The sequence below is a fragment of the Etheostoma spectabile genome, chromosome 3, assembly GCF_008692095.1.
Source record: "Etheostoma spectabile isolate EspeVRDwgs_2016 chromosome 3, UIUC_Espe_1.0, whole genome shotgun sequence".
Lineage (NCBI taxonomy): Eukaryota > Metazoa > Chordata > Actinopteri > Perciformes > Percidae > Etheostoma > Etheostoma spectabile.
Window position 1 is genome coordinate 20,592,757 of NC_045735.1, and position 21,560 is coordinate 20,614,316.

Consider the following 21,560-nt stretch of genomic DNA (forward strand, 5'->3'; position numbering starts at 1 on the left):
CAATTTTTCCCAACATGACTTTACCTTGGCGGTCATGAACATGAGGTTGTTGAGAACCATAGATGTGGCCTGTAAGGAGCCCCAGCCTGTGCCCTTCAGTGTGTGGGATGAACCTGTGCTGGTTGTCTGGATAGAGGCCTCATAATCTGAGGTGCACGGTGTGAAGACCGGGAGCAGCAGGCAGCTATCCACCAACTCGATGTTACTGAGCCAGGGCAGGAGGTAGGTTAGCATGATCTGCCTCCCATTGGGGTGAGTGGTGGGGAACCTCTGGCTAACCTCTGGAACAAGCAGGGCAAAGGCAATCCTACAATCAGTATAACATCAGCGGGTACTGTGGTGTTTACATTCTACATGGAAATCAAACACATACTGTATACTCTATACAGTAAATGCCGTTTAATTCTGACCCGCATAACCCTGGAAATCCAGAGTTCTATGAGAGCACAATTTGAATTTGCTCAACGAGTTAATCTGGCATTGAGTAATGCTGCTCATTAACCATGCCTTTGTAGCCGAGCTGCACCAATTACATTGTTGTATCTGATATAGGCGGGCCAGAGGCGAGCTGCACCCATCACATCGGTGCATCTACGTATATACGTCACCCTGTGTGTTGTTGTGATTGGTCGTAGTGTTATCCAATTGTGTGCAGTGAGATTTTCAAGTGCACGCTTGGTGCCGCCCCTCGAGATGGGCGACTTTCATTACTCAATGCCAGACCCTTAATCCTTCGTATTTGGGTCTGGATTTCCAGGCTAGACCCACATATGAATTCTACTTAAACCCGGAAGTCCCTTAATCGATTTAATTTAATTCTCCGTGTTTCTGTGGTTGGTGCAAGTGTTCACAGACACAGTATGTGTGTGGGTGGAAGATGAGCAAGCAGCATTTAGTGGGTAAACCATAAAAAGTTGACAAGCCTGTGAGAGTATTACAGCAGGCTGAAATACCATGGCTAAGCCTACTGTGGCCACACACAGCACAAATGTGACACAAACAGCTACCTGAGAATAGAGGTAGTGTAAGTTCAGGGTACATTCTGGCCAGCTGGCTGGAGAGCTGAGGCAGGGAGACACTGTAAAGAGGTGGCAGTGGACCGTGGGTGCCGTAGATGATACTGTTTGGCTTCTGCTCTGCAATCTTCTTAGAGTACACAAACAACTTAGCTTCAAGAATCTGTTAAATGAAAGAGGAAAAATGTCATTTATCCATTAAACCACGGAAAACGACACAGACGCACAAAAGGTGACTGAGCTCGTATATCTTACCTGCATGAGCTGCATTGAAATCTCATAGATTTCTCTGTTGGTGTCTGATGCCTTGAATAGGACCAGATTCAGCACTGTTACTATATCACTGGGGTAGTTTCTGCTAGTTAGAAAGGAGAGAGAAAAAAAGGTAATGTCCAAGTATTAAGATATCCATAGATATGTTCTACATAATGTTTGGATTCATGTTTTTGAGATAAAGCAAGAGGGTTAGACCAACTTCAGAAGAATAGCGAGCCCTTTTAGAGCAGTGATTCCCGAAGTGGGGGTCGGGACCCACAGTGGCTAAATTTAAAGTAAAACCAAGCAAATAAATAAAAAGGGAACATCTCTTTTGATGTTCACACCTATAGTGCGTGCGCGGTTGCGTGCAATGTTTATATACGTTTATAGTGGGGGGGTCGCAAGTCACTTGCACCGTTACTTTGGGGGTCGTGGGCTGAAAGTTTTGTGAACCCCTGTTTTGGAGGATAAGCTGAGATAAAGCCTAAGCTTATTTGCCAATGGTTTCCTCACTTGGACAAGAACCCTGGATGATCATACCTGTTGAACATTACTGTTCTTGATGAAACTTGTTTCATGCACAAGCTGCTGATATGAGTTGAAAGGATGAGGCTCTGTACCTGCTGCCACAGACCGTGGCGATGGCTTTGAAGCAGCCCGAGGCCAGCTGGTAGGAGCCTGTGTAGCAGCGATCCACAGCCCAGTTGAAGAGGTTGACCTGGTCGGCATTGAGCTCCAGAAGCAGGATGACGACTTCACAGCCAAGCTGGTGGACCTGAGCCAGGAGAAGATACCAACACAGACTCTCCTAAATGTCACTTCTTTTTTTAAGGATCCCCTCTATTCCTGATTTTACATTACAGAAAATATCTAAGTCTTTGTGTGTTTTTCAAAGATCCGGGGATTCGGTGTGAAACGATTTTAGAGGTTTTACTTCTGTCATATTAAAAAGATGATGAATTGCATTGTGTTGGCTCCCTGCTCAGTTACCGCTACTGTTTAAGCTGTATAATGATAACACAAGGACTCAAAGTCAATTTTGACAAGGAAGAATGTGTGAAATAAACATGAAAGTGCTTTATCTTGTATCACAGTAAACTGAAATAAAGACAACATCAGACAAATGTATTTAGATAGAAAACTCTTCTTCACCACTTGGCAATGCCTAGAGTTGGGCTTTTAGACAAAGCAGGCTTCAGTGAGCTATCAGAGGGGCTTTCTGGGTCAGCTCAAAACACACTGCAGTGGTAAAGTATTGGCCACATACCCGCTGATCCTGGCAGGCGAGTATATTATCCAGCCACTTATAGAGGTATCCGTCTGGAGAGAGGCCAACGTTATCAAACACAGGCCCGCAGCACAGCACAGCAGACATGGCCTGGAAGAACAAAGTCAACAGTTGCAATGGGCAACACTGCACATAGAATGGTAGCAGGAAGTACATGTTTAGTTCACAAGTCTTACTATGTGACGTTAAACTGCAGCACTCATGTTTAACAACCTACTACGTCTGTTCTTTCTTTAGACCTTGAGATAGAAGTAGGAAGAGCATGGGCGTCAGTTTGGTTTAAAATGTGCTGGCGACAGAGACACATTCAGAAGTGCATTTGCAGAAGTGCTGGGTACAATGACGTTGTAGTGTTCATTTTTTTATTTCTCTTTCGCGCATGTCATGTTCTGAAAGACTCTGTCTTGTAGCTTACTAATGTAAATGAATAAAATTGTATAGTGTTATAAATAACGGCGTTACTTTTTTCAGTAACGAGTAATCTGATTACTCTTACCACCTTAATAACGCGGTTACCGTTACTGCCGAAAAAATGCGTTGCGTTACTATAATTGAAGCTGTTTTTTTTCATCACACCAACTTGATCTCTAAGCCGAGAAGCAAAGACTTTCTTTACCTTGGTTACGCGACAAGCGCATAGATACTGTTAGCACATAAATAATGTTATTTGCACTGCAAACAGTGTATATATATACATATATATATGTATACTCTTTGTAGTGCAAATAATAATAATAATATATATATAGTTTGTTTGTATTAGGTGTACATTTCATAATAATATTCAGATGTACCATAAATAACTGAACATGCGCAAGTATTTTAAGTTCCATTAAAAAGGTGGGGTCAGATTTGAGCATTTAACAATTTACTTGAAAGTAACGCATTAGTTACTTTCTGAAGTACCTAGTTTCTTTTATAATTTGTAACTGAGTATTTAATTTACTTACTTTTTGGAAGAATTAACTAGCAACTGTAACTATTATTACTTTTTAAAAGTAACTTGCCAAACACTGTGTCCGACATGTTTTATGAAGAAAAAAGCCTTACGTTTTCAAAAAGCATTAGACATATGAGCCACTATGTCTAATGCACTACTGCTTCATGTATCCATGCACCATGCTGACATTGTGTTGGGCAAGGTGGAGGGTGGGGTGTGGCCTTGACTATAGGCAGACTGGAGGAATGCATATTAATGTTTTAAAAAAAACTCATGCCATGGGACCTTTAAAGTAACCACTTGGCTAGCAGAGATCAGGTGTGAGATTTTTCTTTGAGTGATTCAGGGGCTCCTTTTAACAATGGGATTTATACAAACTCAGATAGCAAAAGGTGGCCTCTTGGTTCATAACAGGTTGTCGGTCAACAAAATAGATGACATTGTTAGGTTCCCAAAAACATATTTTACCATATAATTCTTCAACGGCAGACGACATTTGTGGATTTATTGTGCACTTTGTAATTGACTAAAGACCGACCAATCCGCTGCCAATATACAGGTTTCTGTTCCTACTATGCATTAGGGGGAATTATCAATATATGTAAAAGTTTGTGGAAAGCAATAGATTGCATCACCTTTAGGGCACAATATTGATATCTTGTGATCTGGTGATTCCTGTCACTGTAGCGGTCCAGAGGGGTGAACATGATGCTGAAAGGGCCGGCCCACTGGCTGAAGAGGATGAAGAGGTGATGGCGCAGGCTCTGCTGTGGAAACAGGAAGCGCCTGTGGTGGACTGGGGAGGGAGACAAGAAAGCCCGTTATAGCTCTGCTCATCGAGAGAGTGAAGAGTCAGCCGAAATATTCAAGTATCTTAAACTCTTAATTAACCAATAAAAGTGCATATTCCAACGGGCTTATAAGATGTTGATGTCCCTTGACAGTTCATTGGACATTCATTTGGGACTTGTGAAGGCTTGGCAACCAATGAGTCATCACCTGCTCTGTCCTTAAGCTGCGCTATTTTTGGATCTACTCCCCTTGGGCTACGTCCAAATCAAGATCATTGTCAGGAGTCTTGTGCTCCATGTGCTGTGCTGCTAACATAAGCCAAATGGCAGCCTAATATATAATTCACAATCCACAATTTGATAAAAGCACAGATGGAGAGTATCAGGCATTCATATAAGAGACATGTATTCAGTAACGTATCAATCGGACCTGCAGAGCATTGTCAGTGACAGAAGAGTGGTCTGACAAGAAAAGCCTTTCAGCGAGAATCTTTTCTGAGTACCTGGTACACATTGGATGAGGTTGGCCACCATGGCGCTGAAGTGAGCTCGGATGTCCTTGAGGATCTCTGCATCTTTGTCATTCTCAGCTTCCAGGAGCATCCGGGTGAGATCCACATACTCCAGGAACAGAGCGCCCAAGGCCAGGGTGTCACGTTCCAGAGCTCCATTTGTGCTTTAAGAAAAACAGGGAGACAAACAATGAAAAGAAATTACAAACCAAACAGTTATATTTCAACTGCTTTTCAAACATTTGTCAACACACAAACTGTACCAAAGCAATTCACTATGAGGTACGGTACCAGTCAGAGGTTTGGACACATTTTCTCATTCAAGTGAATAGGAAAGTGTGTCCACACTTTCTGACTGGTACTGTATGTAGCACAAAGGTTATATCTTGATGATCCTGTTTCGTTATCTTACCTAGTGTATGCTCCCCTCCTGTGTACAGTTAGTGTGATACTGTGCAGTGTGAGGCTGAAATGTGTCAACTGAAGCTACACTAACCTGTCACTGATGACACCTGCATCAGCCAGCAGCTCAAAGATCCGCAGCAGCTGCAGTCTCAGCAGGTCTCGGCGTTCACGCCGCTTCTTGTTCTGCAGAAAACCATTGAGAAAAATCCTGAATGACAAAAAGTCCTGGTAATAATACAATCAATCCATATTTAGTGTCTGACATTTTCGGATACACTCTCTGGTAACATTACTGCCCACTGTGTAGTTTACAAATGAAATACAACTGTATATAGCTTGTTTGTGTTGTGTACGGTGCTGTAAATCAAATCAACCAACCTCCGGTCTTCGTTCTAACGCTTCTTTCATTAGAGGGTGTAGCTCTTCCACAAGTTCCCTGTGTGCAGCCAGTGAACATATAAACAAGTCACAGTGAGATAAAATGCTTTATCAAACAACTACTGCATATACTCTACGTTCAGTTAAATGGACAACTAAACTTCAGTAAGACTATTGTTATTTTTAAAGAAATTAGATTTGAGCTGAAAATCAGATTTTTAGGAAACAACGTAGATGCGGCTGTAAATCCCAACAAGGCACCACTCGACTATAATCCCGTTTATCTCCACATTAAATCCACCCACATACAGGTCAGCATGCACTTTGACTGCAGAAAAAATAATGGATTGTGCTCTGACATTAATTTGACTTTTCCTGTCCCATTAAGAGACAAAATAAATACGAAAGCAGCAAACATATTATGATGCTGTGCTGCTATCCATCTTTGAAACCATCAGTTAATCAAAAAACTGATGTGAAAATTGGTTTGTTAGGGCAAAGAAAATTCTTATAACTTTCTGATATACCTGAATATTAGGGAATTGGTGCGACCAAAGCCCAGAACTAATGACTCTGTCAACTCGATGCTCTCTGCCCTCATCAGTGGAACCAACTGCTTCAGAAGCCAAGCCACAGATGGGCTCCCGATAACCTGAAACAATCAAGCATCCACGGTTCAGTCAGACAAATAAGTGCTTGAACCCCACTAATTACACAGGGCTGCATTCAGATAAGTGTCTGTACAGTTAAAAATATATATCAGCGTCCTGTTCCATGCATGTAAGGTAGCTGCTGTGTCATTTGATGCTTTGAGTTTGAATGTCAACAAGCTCTGTACATGAACACCTGATCATGGAAAGACAAAGCATTCAGGGAATGAATAAGGTCAGAGGACAGGGAGGCAGCTACCTTGTTATCGTAGCTGACACTGCTCTCGAGCGTGGGCGTTGTGATCTCAGGTGTCGATGCTCTCAGATGGCCCGGGCTCATGATACTTGGCTTGGCAACCCCAAAGCAAAGGATCAGATAGTTTCTCCACAGGGTTATGTAATTGTCCCCACTGACAGATGTGCTGGTCTTCTTTGCATAAACTGGGTTACTGGTGAATCATACAAAAAGAAAAGAATCATTTTTATCTGAGCTAGAGCTGAAGATCTTTGCCCAAACCCAACGGATTGGCTATTGATTTCTATGATTTTACACTAACTCTGGCTTGCGCTCCGGGTTGCGTGGTAAATGAGTGGTCAGGTGATGCGTTTCAATTAACGCAAAAATGGATGCTGAGGAGGTGAAATGGAGGCTGGCCGCTAGCAATTAGGCCTAAGTGAGTAAGTTTATGCCTAGGCCTATATATAGCGCTGAGATGTTATGATGTTACTAAGGACTTATTTTATTTCATTGTTCCGACTTCCCAGTGGCCTATAGCCTAGAATAAATGATGTTAAAAACCTTATAAACGACTCATTCTGGACAAAAGGCAAAAGAGCTGTGTGCTTACGCACATTTGATTAATGTCGGGCTGTAAACAGGTTTGGGCTTTGAAAAAGCTGTCAATCAAAATGTTCTTGTTGGGCTTGGGCCGAACTAGGCCTGACTTTTAAGGCCTGATTACAGCTATAATCTGAGCTGTTTTCAACATGTGATCTCGAGGAGAAGTTTATCATCTGCAAGGGGGAACTGGTATCAGGTGGCTATACTTAAAACAGGAACGTTAAGTCAGGATGTACAGAAAATAGAAGCACTGAATGGTCGAGGACACTTACTTTGTGTCTACCAGTGGCATGAGCATCTGCATTCGAGTAAAGGCGTAGGGCCAGGCGTAGCTGAGAGCTGTGGGGCAGTGTTTGGGCAGGTTGTCCTGTCGGAGGAAGCTGTATACACAGAGCACCCATGGGTCCTTCACCGACTGGGCAAAGATCCACACGTGGGATGGGCTTCTTATGTCATAATGACTGTTTACGAGCAGTGCGTTCCACTCCACGAGCCACTGAAGGTCCACGTGGTGGCCAGCTGGCAGGGTCGCCTGCAAACAAACAAGTGGGACAACAGAGTCAAGGGTCAGAGGCCATGACTGAACTAGATATCCAAACAGCAACATGTCTTCCATCTCTCTTTTCATACTCACGCTTAAGAATAATTACTGAAATGTGAAAATTATTAAAGGAAATCCCACATCGGAGAATCACACAGTATATTTAGAAACACAATTTGTTAAAGCATATAAGGACATTCATCATATTATCCAGTTCTCAATAAATCTTGAGTCTTACGCATCACGTAGACAGCTTAATGGTTACATAAGTGAGAGTCCAGAGGTCAACAGCTGCTCTGTTCCAGCTGTTTTCCAGGAGTTTATACATGCTAGATCACTAAACCAAGCTTCTGTTTTGCAGTCAACATAACATGCATTTACTGTTTTGTGAACTAGATGCCACATGGCTTGATGTTTAATTGACACTTTATCTTTACAATATAGGAGTTTGAATTTCTGCAGCTGACGCAAGTAATGAGCATGCCACTTTGACAATGAACAAATCTTAACAACTTACTGTGTCAGAGACTGCAATGTTGACATAACTTTCCAGGATTACAGGGCTGAGCTGGTCCATGATCTCTATCATTGGTTTATCATCATCCTGCAGTTGACAAAGCATAGAAACACAATCTGTAAACATCCAACTTTCCTATATTCTGTCACCTGAATTTAACTCTGTCTCATTTGACCTCAGACTGTCCGATGGTCATAAAGAGACTTCGTATCTCTTTGAGTATGGCGATGGCGAGTCTGCGGGTGCTCAGCTGACAGGAGCAGAGCAGCACGAGCGCCAATCCCTCCACAGCATGCAGCACAGTGGAGTGGGGACCTCGCTCTGCAGGGATCTTCAGACTTGAGCTCGTCTGCAGCAGCTGTCACATAAAAAGCCAAAATAAAACATAAGCTGATTTTACGGTTGCATGATTAAAGTGACACCTTTATACATTAGATTTCTATCTATTTGTCACATTTGTTAGAGCAGAAACAAACTAAAATTGGGATTAGTTTTTTCCAGGCATTACTGACACAAAGGCACGTACCTCGGCTGTGTGTATTTTAGCGGTGTCATTGCTCTTCCCTGGTGCGGCCAGGGTTAGTTTCCACTGTGAGAGCAGTTGCAGCAGTAATTTGAGGGACGTGTCCAACAGTCCCTGGTGAGTGTCTTGGACCTCACGTAACAGGAAGTTAGTGAATCCAAACAGAACGTCGTCCCGCCAGTCAGAGAAATCAACCAGCAGGCTTTGCAAGGAATTCTGGGCTATAAGTCGCAGCTCGTCATCCATGTGGATTGTCAATCTGACAAAGAAGACAAAGAAAGACCAAAATGAAATCTCTATAGGAATAAAATGAAGTCCCTTATTTACTACCAATAAGTAGGTTACATTTCAGATCAATTTAGCCTAAAGATTACCTGACAGGCAGGAATTTGACCCCCTTAAATGTGTCTGCTGCATATTATAAGATACGTTGTCAAGCTTCCAGTTGCCTCACATCTAATCACAAAATTATCATTACAAGTAGGAAATGTATGGATTGTGAGTGCATGATGTGTTTTCATCAGACACAAGGTTTTTCAGATGCCATTCTGACACATTTTTAAAATAGTCCCGGATTCTTAATCTTCAAACATTTAAAAACAGAAACCAAAAATGAAGCTTCATATTTACATTGTTTTAAACACAGTAAAATAATAAAGTGTGTCGGAAGGACATCTATCTATTCAAAATCCTGATACTTGCATGTAAAAAGGCTATCACAAGAAGCTGGTTGAAATGTCACCCTCCAAGTCCAGAACTGTGGCTGGACATTGTTGAGGAAATATATCCCATGGAGAAACTGACTCATTATCTAAGGACTAGAGCAAGGACCCATGATCCCCTGGAGACAATGGACTGTATACAAGAGATAAGATGGGTCGTGCTCTCAGCTGCTCTTATAAGAATGGATCAAAGGATGTAAAGAGAGAGTAGCGCCCCCGCCCTTTTTCCTTTCTTTTTGTTATGGAGATTGTTCAGTGAAATACCTTCTGTTAAATAAATAAAAGAGTTAAAAAAAAATGTGTCATGACCTATCATGTGGATACTTTAGCTTAAGAAAACATAATCGCATTTGGCTGCCTACAATGAAAAAGGCTTTGAGACACAAACTGGTGTAGCAGGAACTTCAGGTTAGTCTGAACGTTTGTTTCTCCAAACCACAAAGATTAATACCACTTGATTCGATCTCTAGTTAATTATTATGTGATGACAGTCAGAGAGTGTGCCTTGTATTCCTTACAGAGGGGTTTTCCCCAAAAGAGGCGACTCACCGAGAGAGCAGGTCTATGAGCTCCGGCTTGGACATCCCGTCAGGCAGGATGCGAGGAATGGCAGCGACACACGTCCTGAACAAGTCAATCTTAGGCTTCCTTTCACCTCTGAAAAGATCAGATCTGTAGGTCAACTGCAAACGCTGGCTCTCAATGTGTTTGTCTGTCAAGTGTAATTGTGTTGTTGTTTTTTTATTTAGTATTTTTTCTTTTATTGTCTATCTATCTGTATCTGATCAAGCAAGCATTGTCCCAGATAACCACATTGTCACGTCATGGTTAAATAAAGTTCAGGGTGAGTTAAATGATGGGCTTGTTTCTCTAACTTGAAATGTTTTGGCAGTTAGGATGACACATCGATGTGTACACCTACGTGATCATGTCCTCAGGCTCTTTGTTCAACATCTGAGCATTAGTCAGCATCATGCAGCGTCCCACCTCCTTGTCCAGGTGTCTGAGGATGTTGTCAATAGCCTTTCGCACATGGAAATAATACTGTGACATGCCTGGAAATGAAGATGACAGAGGAAAAACATTTGATATCACTGTTACTCATCTGCAAAAGTGCATTATTTCACTTCATTTTGTTATGTTGTATATACATTTATATTTGTTTCTTTTGTAATAATACTGTATACTATTGTAAAGTTTGGACAGGACTATATGAGCATTATGCTTCTTCCTAATGCTCAAACTCCTCCTTTTTGATGAATTTTATTATCTACAGTATGTTTGTGTATAATGTCTGTGTTTTTATCTATTTTTTTCCTTTCTTTTACAATTGTTAAACATGATTTTGTCTATCTCTGTTTGGTTAGCTCTGTAAGATCTGCCAGAACAGCCTCCATACATAACTGCATTGTACCTTTTTGTTATACAACCTTTGGACAGTCAGCATTTTCAGTTAAAGCCATCATTCATTGGAAGGCTATTCCAGAAAACATAAAAACCTGTAGTTCCCTTACAAGCTTCACATTTCAATTAAAACATTATTGAAAAACCAATCTCAGCAACCACTAACATCCTACTTTGTTTAAAATTATATTTCTTTACTTTTACGTTTTTCAACATGGTGTTGATCAGGTGTGTACTTGTGTTTACGTGTGTGTGTGTGTGTGTCACAATGTGCATTATATTGATTTAGGACTTGTGATCTGTGTTGTTATTTTGTTGGATGTTGTCATGTTTTTACTGTTGGATTTAAACTGTGCCGTGCCTAGGGACTGCAGATGTAAATTAGCCTAAGGCTAACTCTGACACAATGCATCAAACGGCAGCCTTTATGTTCAAAATTGGACATGGTCTCTAACAAATAAAATAAATAATAATAAATATCCATTTCATTCCACATTTGCTATTCTGAGCATGGCCTTCTCAACATTCGTGACCACGGTCTGTTTCACTCACCAATGACTTTGGCCTCCTCATCTGTCAGCGTTTTGCTCAGGTATGTCTTCTTCACTCGGAGTGTATTCCCAGAAGGTAAAGTGCAACCAGTGTTAGGCATGGGAGGCTCGCCGTCCTTCTGCTGCAGTTTATCGGCTATGACCAGGAATGCTCTCAGACCAATATTCATTCTCTGCACAGAAAAGAAACCCAAGGTTCAGCTGTTTGTTTATCAATTTACAATATTGAATTATTAGTCCTGCGGGGAAACTGACATTGAAACAACACATGAAGAAAATGCAAAAAGTAGCAAGAGCTAGTTCTTTCTAATAATGGAAAAGGAAAGCAAAGTATTATCACTGTCAGAGAATTACAAACGCTGATTTACATTTTTCTATCAACACATCATTAAATATTGAATGCGTACCTCTGGGTTAAGACTAAAGGCCTTTGCGGGTTTCCCAACACAAAGAAGGTCAAAGATGATCTCTTTCATGGCAAAATCAAGCCTTTCCTGTTATGAAAGACATAAGAAGAGACATGTTTAATATGATGTTTTGAACCAACTATTTGTTTTAACTGAGAGTTACTTGAAATATCATTTGTGTGACAGTGTGACTTATCTACACTTCAGTATAGCACACTGTTGTGTTTACCTGTGCAATAAACTGGATGATTTTGACAAAGATATTGAGAGGCATGTCTCTTGGGACCACACTGCGGGATCCTTTGGGGAAAAGTGTTGTTATAATGGTGTTGAGGCGACTGTGGATACAAAGAAAAGAACACGTTATGAGGATACCTTAAACAAGCAATTTACAAAGTTTTTAAAGGTTGGTAAAATCACATAAAAACTGTTTGAATTGGTTTGGCCAGTCCTCCATTGCTTGAGAGAAGGTTTTTTTTTAAGGACAAGTTTATTTTGAGCCTAATTAACACATTTCAAAAGTCTGGCTGGCCCGTTTGGGATTCCTCATGAGGGCTCAGACTCATAATACCGTCTTTAATGCTGCTGATAAACCTGTGGGCCATCGACAGCGACGATCTGGTGCAGGCCTGACCCCAGGACATAAAATAAACAGAGCATTCCTCTTTCCGCAAACACCAATAAAATCAGTAAAAAGGACAGAGTGTTGTAAAACTGCTACATGAATTCCCTTTTTTGTTCTTAACTTAAATACAGAAATATTTTTAGTACCAACAAAACGTGTTTCAGCCCATCGGCTTCTCACAATTATTTACTGAGACATAACTGTCAAAAGATTTTAAAAGACCTATGTGAGAAAGTGAAAAATTGTCCTCGTCCACTGGAAATGAACATCTGAGGAAGAAATTGTGAATGCAATCCAATGCATCCTTCATGTTTGGCTGAGGTCAAGGAGATATTTACCCCTGTGTTGCAGTGTTGCTCTCACACTTGATTCTGATCATGTAGACCCACAGCAGGCGATACAGGGACTCCAATCCAACACGAGCCATTTTAGGGTCTCTGTTCTGTAATGCAATTACAAGTACAAAACAAAATCAATGACAGAAAAATGTTGCAACAAATGGCAAAAAATTGATTCACATTGACAATTTTCCAATCATAAACCTAAAAATCAATATCAAATTGAATCCTGACATTTTCTGAATCATGCACCCCTAATATTTACAGAGGTCATTATTGTTACCCCGCTCCGCTCATATACTACAAATATTAATCGCTGATGAGAATAGTTACTGTAGAATTACTGTCCAAATAATTTAGTGCACTGTTATCACACCACACATTGAATTAAATACCAAGTAACAATGTACACAGCACAATTCTGATTGAAAACTGAAGCGGTGAAAAACATTATGGGCAACAGAGATGCACATTTGATACTAATTTACTTACTTACTCCTCTTAGGAGTGTAGATCATTGAGCACATTTGATACACACAACCTTTATGACTTTATAGTCCTCTATGATAAATAAAGACCCCTGTAGTCTGAAGTAAAGGCTGCTGGTTACCTTCAGATTTGAGAGACAGTTGTTGAGGAAGACATGCCATCTGTTGAGGAAGAACTGTTTCTGGCTGACACACAGCAGACACGTCACCAACGGGTAAAACGCCTGTGTGGAGAAAGGTTAGTGTTTAGGGTTCTTTCTTCTTTTTTTTTTAAGGATTACTTTTTGGGCTTTTCTGGCCTTTTGTTGGATAGGAAAGTTGAAGACACCTTTAATATTTAAGTTTATCCTCTGAGTGGATAATTTGAGGAATTTCACATTATCTCTTTTTTTTGAAGACATAATGAGGTTTCCTCCTTTTGTTATGCGTTACGATGACACTGCACCGCTCATAAAATGTGGCTTTCTGCCATAATCGCCTCAGGGGAATGTAGCACTTCTGTAAGAGCAAACTGATGTTCCATGAGGGTTGTTGTCTTTCCATTTCACCGTGAACTGCTGTGGTGAAAAGCTTTATTGGAATGTAACAGACTGTATATACTCCACTGCTTCCGTGCTCTTTTTTTATACTTTGAAATGGTAGCCTGTCTTCCCTCATAAATGATTTCTGGTGTGGACAATGACATTGTAAGAGAGCATTACACGAGAGTGACCATGAAATGCATGAAGAGTCACAGAGGAATCAAGGAAATCTGAGCAAGCAGTAGAGGGTGTCAGAGTGATAGCAGAAGTGTACAAAAACTAACAGGGCCGACAATCATTGTCAGTTTGTTTTCTACCCATCGACTAACCAGAGAGTGCTTCTTTCTGGAGGACAAGTCCAGGGTTGTGTCGTACAAGCTGTCCACAAAGTTCCTCAGGCAGGGTACGTTCACTTCATTCTTCACGGCCTAGGACAACATCACACACGGTCACATGACAAGACACATTTACATTTTACAATGCAGATGAAATACTGTGTAATGCATTCAACACACACTGGAGGAAAACAACTTACTGCTGCAACAGGAACCAAAATTTCAACAAAGAGACCAGCCAAGGCATGCTTAATGTCCTTGTCCTTGACTTCCAGGAAATATTGGGCGCACTCCTGTAGAAACGAGAGTAGTAAATGATTAAACAGGCAATAAAAAGGTGTATCACTACTATACATGTACAGAGTGTTTACCCAAGAGAGTAACAGACTTGATACTGCATGGTCCAAACTGAATGTACAAATCAACAAACTACATGTCAAAGCTGATGGCAAACATAACCAAGATCATTGGCAGCAAACAGCCCTGAGAAAATCATGTACATATTTCTACATAATGGTCATGTAAGCCTATGTTTAAGACGGAAAAAAACAAGAAAAAAAATAAAGTGTGAATCTCTAGCTTACAACATAAAATCAGTGTATACTGCAGCAAGACAGGTTTATGATAACCATTTGGAAACATTATAGAGTCTAGATCAGAAATATTCAATATTAAATCTTCAAAGATAAATCGGCCTATTCAACCTCAACAACATTGATGATGTGCTTACTGGCCTGTAAGGTAGCCACTCACAGATACAGGTCATGGATTCACTGTGCCTTCTGCATGTATGTTAAACATAATGATGATTATTTTATTGGCTTAGTATTATAGGGCACCATAAAAAGGTATGTGGGAAGGTTTTACGCCACCCTACACGCTATTGCAGACCCAGTTTATTATACAATCAATGTTATACAATACATGTAGTAGGGGGTCCCTGCTTGTCTATTTCAGGTTTGGGGTCCTTGGCCTAAACAATGTTGAAGACCCCTGGTATAGATTATAGCTGGTATAGATTGCTGTACCTGCATGAACTGAAAAGAGGCTTCAAAATCTTCGACAGGATACATCTTAATTCGGAAGAACTTGACCCCCATGATAAGGGTTATAGTACTCTGGACTACATAAGGACTCTGCTCTTTCTGCCGCAGCTCCTTTAGCTCAGTCATAAACTTCTTCTTCACAGCAGGAAACCTGAGAGAGAGAGAGAGAGAGAGAGAGAGAGAGAGAGAGAGGAGAGAGAGAGAGAGAGAGAGAAAACTAAATGAGATTCTATATAAAGACATGGTTGTATAGCTCAGTCAGACAAATCCTAAATCAGCACATCCACAAAAAGATGCCTTCACTTCAGAGTTGTGACGCAGTGAAATACAGACAATATTCAGGGAGCATGCCTCCCAAAAATACCATCCCGTCGTCTTACCCTCAGTATGCAGACTCTGAGTCTGTGCCCCAAGACGAACTCCTTGCCTAGCACCTGATCCCTTGCCCAAATTGAACCAGAGATGGAATTCTTCAGCTGGTCTAAATTTAGAAGATAATTCCCCACGGGAGCTTACTATGAGCATCTCTTAACCTCTTCCATCGTGCCTGGTAGTGAAACGGAATACAGCTGTTTCTGCATCTTAATCATAGGAGGAGCATTTGTTATCCTTTATTCAGACACAAACAGTGGTTGAGAAACCACATGTAAACATCTTCAACACAGCATCAATCTCTTTGCAGATACTGCAAATCCAACTATGATTTATACCTAAATCATTTCAGTTCACAGAAACATATGTTTTTTTTCTTTCCTGAACTTAGAGAAAAGTAAAGAACTCTCTGACTGAAATATCTCCTGCAGAAAATTAAGCAGAGCACACTTTGGAAAGAAGGTATGCTGTGTTCTCACCCAGCCTATCTCTATTTTAAGGGTATGTTCCTTGCTGCGATGATCTGAAAACCTCAAATAAACAAACATCAATTTCCAGTCCTAGTTTGGTGTGAAGGGGACCTGTCCAAAAGTGTGTCGTCTCTTGTGTCTGTTCCAGATGAGATGTTTTGCAGAAAGGCATGAGGAATGGTAACACACCATTATGATGTGGCATGAAACCAAAACCCAACAGAGCAGTAAGTGAAGATTTACGAGCCAATCAAGACCGCAACAATAATGTTCTATTATATAACCATTGTTCTGTCTTTGCTACTTACTTGGACTGAGCTAATACTCCTATGATTTCAGCATAAAGGTCTGCTACAGTGTGCATGTTGCCAGTGTTCGGACCATGATACCTGCAGGAAACACAACATGAGGCAGAGAAAAACAAACCTTAAAGATACTTAAAACTGACAGAAAGAAGGAACAGTGTTAATAAAAAAAATCAAGAGCTTACCCTTCTTTGTGTTTAAAGTGCTTAAATGCCAAATTAATGACTTCATTGACCAAACTGTCAAGGACCGGGTGGAGCGGCATCTAGTTTAAAATCAGGAGAAATACTGGGATGAGAATGAATGTTCAAGAACATATCATAACATGATATTTTTTTTCCTTTTTCAGCAGTAGTAACTCATAATAGCTCTATTTAAGTTTTATAGCATGACATAATGACATAAACTTAGCAGCTTTTGTGTGCAACAGTTAAGTCAAGTCACCTGTTTCAATACTTCTATAAGTACAAGAGAGAAGATGAAGTCGATGGCCAAATCCCTCCTTTCAAGTAGATAATCTTTCTGCTGCTCATCGCTGTTACAGAGAGAAAAAACAGAAGCGACAAGTTTGCTACAATCATACAGTACATGTGAGCTGCCCCACTGCTTCTTTACATTCCCTAGAAGTGGCTCATTGTTGCATGCAGTAATCAATTTAATGATTCTCACTTCTTGGACTTGGTGTTGGCTCTTGGCCGGTACTCGTGCAACTCCTCATCTAGTCCATTTTGTCTTTTGTACCAGTCGAACAACGTGCGCAGGATGGAGGGGAGACAGTACTCAGCCAAGGAGCTCATGGTGCTTATCAGCTGGAAGAAGAAGACGTACATGGTGCAAATGCATGTTTGTCTTTGGCAGTTAACATACCAAAGTAAGAGATAGTAATCAGTGTTTCCTTTGTTTATTTGTACAGGAATTTACACAAAACTTTGAGCTGCACGAGAGAAATAATTGACGTCTCATTATGTTTCCTATTTTTGAACTGAGGAACTGAGGAAATGAGGGAGCTTTTAAGTAAATTCCAAAGCTACATTTATGGTAAGAGATGAGACTGAAGGGTGAACTGGACCTCATTGGGACTATGGAGAGAGACAAGGTGCCCATGGGGCAGCCTCCCTCAGTCTTGAGGGGAGGGAGAGGGAAAGGAAGGAACGAGTGGGATGGGCCGCGCACACAGGAAGGGAGGAGAGTCTGGCCGGGCTTGGGAACACAGTGAGCCCTTCATTCAGCACGAGGCCGGAGAAGAATCCTGGCTCTGTGTGGCTGCTGAATGGCCTCACGCAGCAGCACAAACACACCTCTGTGGCTGTGAAAGAGCCTTCTCTGCAGAGCAAAAGACCTGCTGGACACACCTAGTGCAGAGCCAATGGCAGGTAAACACTCCGGCCCTGGACTGAATCTGAAAGAGCTTTTGGGATGTGAGCAGGGCTTTCACCCATCAGATCTTTCAAGTTACAGTGCATCATACTAGAGCAGTATTTAAAAACCTCCCTACCTACCTACCTACATGCCTAGGTGCTCACAAGGAGAGGCAAAACAGTTCATTGATGGTCTTTTATATAATCGCTTGCGGGTTACAATTTCAACACCAAAATGTCATCTTGTGCAGTAAGGTTATTTAACTTCATCAGCTCAGTACATCACTTTTAGATTACTTTGGTTTTGCTAACAGCCACTGTTATATTTCTAATTCTCATTAGGGCTGCCCAATACAAGGAAAATATGCGATATGCAATAACGTTGTTATATATCGCGTTAACGATATTATTTGCAATAAATGGTTATAAGTGTACTCAGTTCTGCATTTCTGCTGCTTTTGGGCTTCTGGGAAAACACAACTTGCTTGTTGGACTTGAAAGGAATGACTATCTTTTATTTAATAAATTGAACATTGAATTGGATATAAAAGGCACCATTAAAAAGAGCATGACACTTACATTTTAAAGTGCAGTTTTCTATTCATATTTTCTTTCAACTGACTCAAAAAATCTCTGCGTGTCTGTCGCAATATGTCGCAGCCTTTCACGATGTGTTCATTGCGCCAGTTGATTTTGCAATAACAAAAAAATATATATCATGCAGTTCTTTTTCTCATCACTTACTTGGTCAAACTGAGGATCTTCTCCCCTCTGCAGTGACTTTGTTAATGGCTTCTCCTGAAAACACAGAAAAAAGGGAGTCATTTTACAACTTTTCTAGTTTTTTTTTATTTGTACAAAGTCAAACTGGCAATGTTCTCTCAAGTTTGGTCCGAATCTCGTAACTCCCTGGCCAGAAACAGTGTGGAGTATTTTTGAACGGGGACTCATTAGAGCCCAGCTAATGAGAGAGCCATCAATCTGTCTAATGCCAGGCATGAGCAGGAAGAGTCAGATATTAGAGATGGGACATTCATGACAGCGCCCATTATTACAGTCTTCAATCATAAGAGATGAAGACCTTCATGAAGGATTTGGGTTGAACTCCTGGGTCTTCTCCTGACTTCTATATATCATTAGTAGCACATCCTATTTTTGAGTAATTAAAGGCTGAGTCTGTAACATCTTTAAAAGGCCTTGAACCCTGGATGACATCTCAATTGAAACACCAGAATAAAACATTAAAGGGGTGGTTCAGAGTTTTGAACATAGGACCTCATTTCCAAGTTATCCACTGTGGTGTTTATCAGTGGAGACCATTTCAACACGTTTCATCAAATCCTTCCAGTTGCAGAGTTTGCTGGTGCTAGGCTAGCGCAAGTCAATGGTATCTGCTTGCCTGCCATTAAAAAACAGTCTTACCCACTCCACCGTACACCGAGGCAAATAAATTATAACGCCATACTATCAATGTAAATGTCTGTGTTGATAGACTTAAAACGGCCATAAAAGATATGTATTGCAAAATTTCCATACATTTTGCAAGACACTGCACGTAAATAGGGTAAAATATTATAGACCGCTCACCATAAAACTTCCCCAGTTGACCACTTACACTGAGAAAAGTATTCTTAGAATTACAAGTTTTCTGAATTTGTATGTTTAAATATGCAAATGAGGCGTTATGTGAAGCTAAGGGGCCGTTCGGTATTTATGGAATGGACCACAGGAGGAAAATAGATTATATAATATTATTAGCTAATATATGAAAATATTCTTTGTTGATGGAGTCTGGTGGGGAGAACAGCAATATAAAACTGCATATTTTCCCATTTAGCTCTCAGTCTCGGCAGAGTTGGGCATGGCTGCAGACTGGAGACCTTCTGTCTCATGCCTCCCGTCTCATGCCCTCTGGTGCCAACCCCAAGCTTTTACTTTTCCAAATAAAAGCTTGCGCCTCGTCCGCAATGTCTTTGTACTTTGGTGTTTTAGATAATTTTGAACTAACAGTACCGCAATCATGCTAATGACTAACAATTATTATTTCCAGCAGATGTATCAGATATATTAGTTACACGACTGAGGTAGCAAAGCAGTTTTGTGTTTATATGTGCGGGCGGGATTTGTTCAGTTTGGGAAATCCCATAGTTACAACATGAGTGAGTTAGCAAAGCAGTTTTTTTGTGTTTATATGTGCAGGATTTATTCAATTTGGGAAAATCCAATGTTCTCTACAAAGCTATAGCTCAAAATGCCCAGCTTACTAAACAGGGCAATATAACTCTTGAGTGTACGCTAATGCAGTTTTCAATGCTTTATGATTTCAGAAACTATGAATTTGCAAATAAAGCAGTAATAAAAGAAATTGTACATCTTTGCAAAGCGCAAACCAGTAAAGCATCAATAAATTGTTGGGGAGGATCATGCATCTTATCCCAATCATTTTGGAGGTTCACAGAAAAACCTATTAAAAGTCTGATAGCCCCTTAAATAAAAAACCTACAGTCCCTAACTTTTGGTAAATTTGGGGATAGGAGAAATCTACAGTCGCAAATAGACAAACTGTAGGAAAATACCTGAATGTGTATTTGGGATGTTTTATTTTTGACTAGTCTGAAAGAAGACTCAAAATTGAAAAATTATGTTTTCACCTGTAGTGTCTCCCTTTAAAAGACGAAAAGTGCTACAATTAAGAATTAATAATCACAGTAAATCTTCAGTATACAATTACTGAAAATCAGTACCACAGCCTGATCTGCTAGCCACTGAGTAGCTCCATTGGAGAAGTTGGGGTTAGGGGCCTTGCTCAAGGGCACCTCAGTGGCGGTTATGAGGGAGGGGCAAAGGCTGCTCTTTCACTTTCCCCACCCAGATTTGATCCTGTCGGTCTGTGGATTGAACAGCGATCTCCTGGTCCCAAACTCGCTTCGCTAACTTTAAGGCCACAGCAGCCACAATGAAATGACAATTCATATATTTAAAAAATTAATTAAAACTGACTACAGATCGATGAATATGACAGATTCAGTTGCTAAACAAATTCACCTGAATGATGAGGAGGAGCAGGAGGGAAATCTGTATGCCAATAACTACAAGGCAGTGCTACAAATTACTCAGCTAATTCTCCACGAGAGACACATCCTGCATGCAGTTCTCTGGAGGGAACTTACATTGAAAGGAAGGGGTGCACACTTTCCCTGTGGTAATGAACACTTCCCTGCAAACTGGGGCTGCTGACTAACAACTTCCAATAAATCATAGTCCCTAAAACTGGAGACTGCCATAGCAGCCACAAGTAAACTGACCATATGTCAGACCTGTGCAACCTGCACACAATTATAGTAAATAGTGTCTAAACCAGCACAGGGATCTGTAGAGTTGGGTGGCACGTTTATTTGATTTTCTTTCTCCTGTTTCCCCTATGCCGTGGTGTAACAAACGGTAGCTATTTGTGGTAAACAATGCTAACGTGTCAAAGGACACAAAGCGGCAGTATGATGATCACTGCAGTCTGAGGCTTTTCTTAGTAATAAGGATCAGTTGGTCATTTTTAGTTGACTTTCAGCAGCACTCGTGAGATACTAATGTGGTTCTGGGAGCAGGTGGTGAGTGGTGCAGTGGCTCTTCCCTGTCTGCCTGACTGTCTGTACACAGAATTATTCATGACAGCTGCCGTTGTGGCCCTACCGATCGGCTTCAACCTCCGCTGGACATTAGCTTCATCTAATTTTCCAGAAATATTCATCAGTCGGTATCTCAATAATACAGTAGATCAAATACAAGATTACAAATTATTAAATGATTTGCTGATTAATATTTAAACCTGAAGTACTTTTCTAATCAAGATAACATTTGACTCAGAATGGTTTCGGGCTATTCAAATGTGTTGAATAGACTGTGAAAATGGCTATGAAAAAAAAAGCCAAACATTCTCGGATTCTAGCCTCATGAGAAGATT

General features: G+C 40.7%; 1 protein-coding gene across 12 annotated transcripts in view; it reads right to left on the reverse strand.

Annotated features, from left to right (window-relative positions):
• Positions 1 to 21,560, reverse strand: part of frya (furry homolog a (Drosophila)) — a 66,912-nt gene that overhangs the window by 24,932 nt on the left and 20,420 nt on the right. For 7 of the 12 annotated variants that reach the window (XM_032501990.1, XM_032501937.1, XM_032501942.1 and 4 more), the window contains exons 3-32: positions 18,347 to 18,400; positions 16,914 to 17,053; positions 16,689 to 16,779; positions 16,430 to 16,509; positions 16,248 to 16,328; positions 15,080 to 15,248; positions 14,252 to 14,344; positions 14,046 to 14,144; positions 13,318 to 13,419; positions 12,708 to 12,811; positions 11,974 to 12,082; positions 11,745 to 11,831; positions 11,339 to 11,510; positions 10,305 to 10,437; positions 9,932 to 10,039; positions 8,664 to 8,919; positions 8,313 to 8,495; positions 8,138 to 8,224; positions 7,352 to 7,611; positions 6,498 to 6,687; positions 6,116 to 6,240; positions 5,589 to 5,646; positions 5,302 to 5,393; positions 4,797 to 4,969; positions 4,138 to 4,298; positions 2,542 to 2,652; positions 1,895 to 2,049; positions 1,272 to 1,374; positions 1,008 to 1,179; positions 25 to 281 (exon numbers count right to left, since the gene is read on the reverse strand). In XM_032501990.1, coding sequence (XP_032357881.1) covers positions 25 to 281; positions 1,008 to 1,179; positions 1,272 to 1,374; positions 1,895 to 2,049; positions 2,542 to 2,652; positions 4,138 to 4,298; positions 4,797 to 4,969; positions 5,302 to 5,393; positions 5,589 to 5,646; positions 6,116 to 6,240; positions 6,498 to 6,687; positions 7,352 to 7,611; positions 8,138 to 8,224; positions 8,313 to 8,495; positions 8,664 to 8,919; positions 9,932 to 10,039; positions 10,305 to 10,437; positions 11,339 to 11,510; positions 11,745 to 11,831; positions 11,974 to 12,082; positions 12,708 to 12,811; positions 13,318 to 13,419; positions 14,046 to 14,144; positions 14,252 to 14,344; positions 15,080 to 15,248; positions 16,248 to 16,328; positions 16,430 to 16,509; positions 16,689 to 16,779; positions 16,914 to 17,053; positions 18,347 to 18,400 — 4,005 coding nt within the window. The remainder of the gene's footprint in view (positions 1 to 24; positions 282 to 1,007; positions 1,180 to 1,271; positions 1,375 to 1,894; positions 2,050 to 2,541; positions 2,653 to 4,137; positions 4,299 to 4,796; positions 4,970 to 5,301; positions 5,394 to 5,588; positions 5,647 to 6,115; positions 6,241 to 6,497; positions 6,688 to 7,351; positions 7,612 to 8,137; positions 8,225 to 8,312; positions 8,496 to 8,663; positions 8,920 to 9,931; positions 10,040 to 10,304; positions 10,438 to 11,338; positions 11,511 to 11,744; positions 11,832 to 11,973; positions 12,083 to 12,707; positions 12,812 to 13,317; positions 13,420 to 14,045; positions 14,145 to 14,251; positions 14,345 to 15,079; positions 15,249 to 16,247; positions 16,329 to 16,429; positions 16,510 to 16,688; positions 16,780 to 16,913; positions 17,054 to 18,346; positions 18,401 to 21,560) is intronic. The other 5 variants (XM_032502006.1, XM_032502015.1, XM_032501933.1 and 2 more) reach the window with 1 other exon arrangement.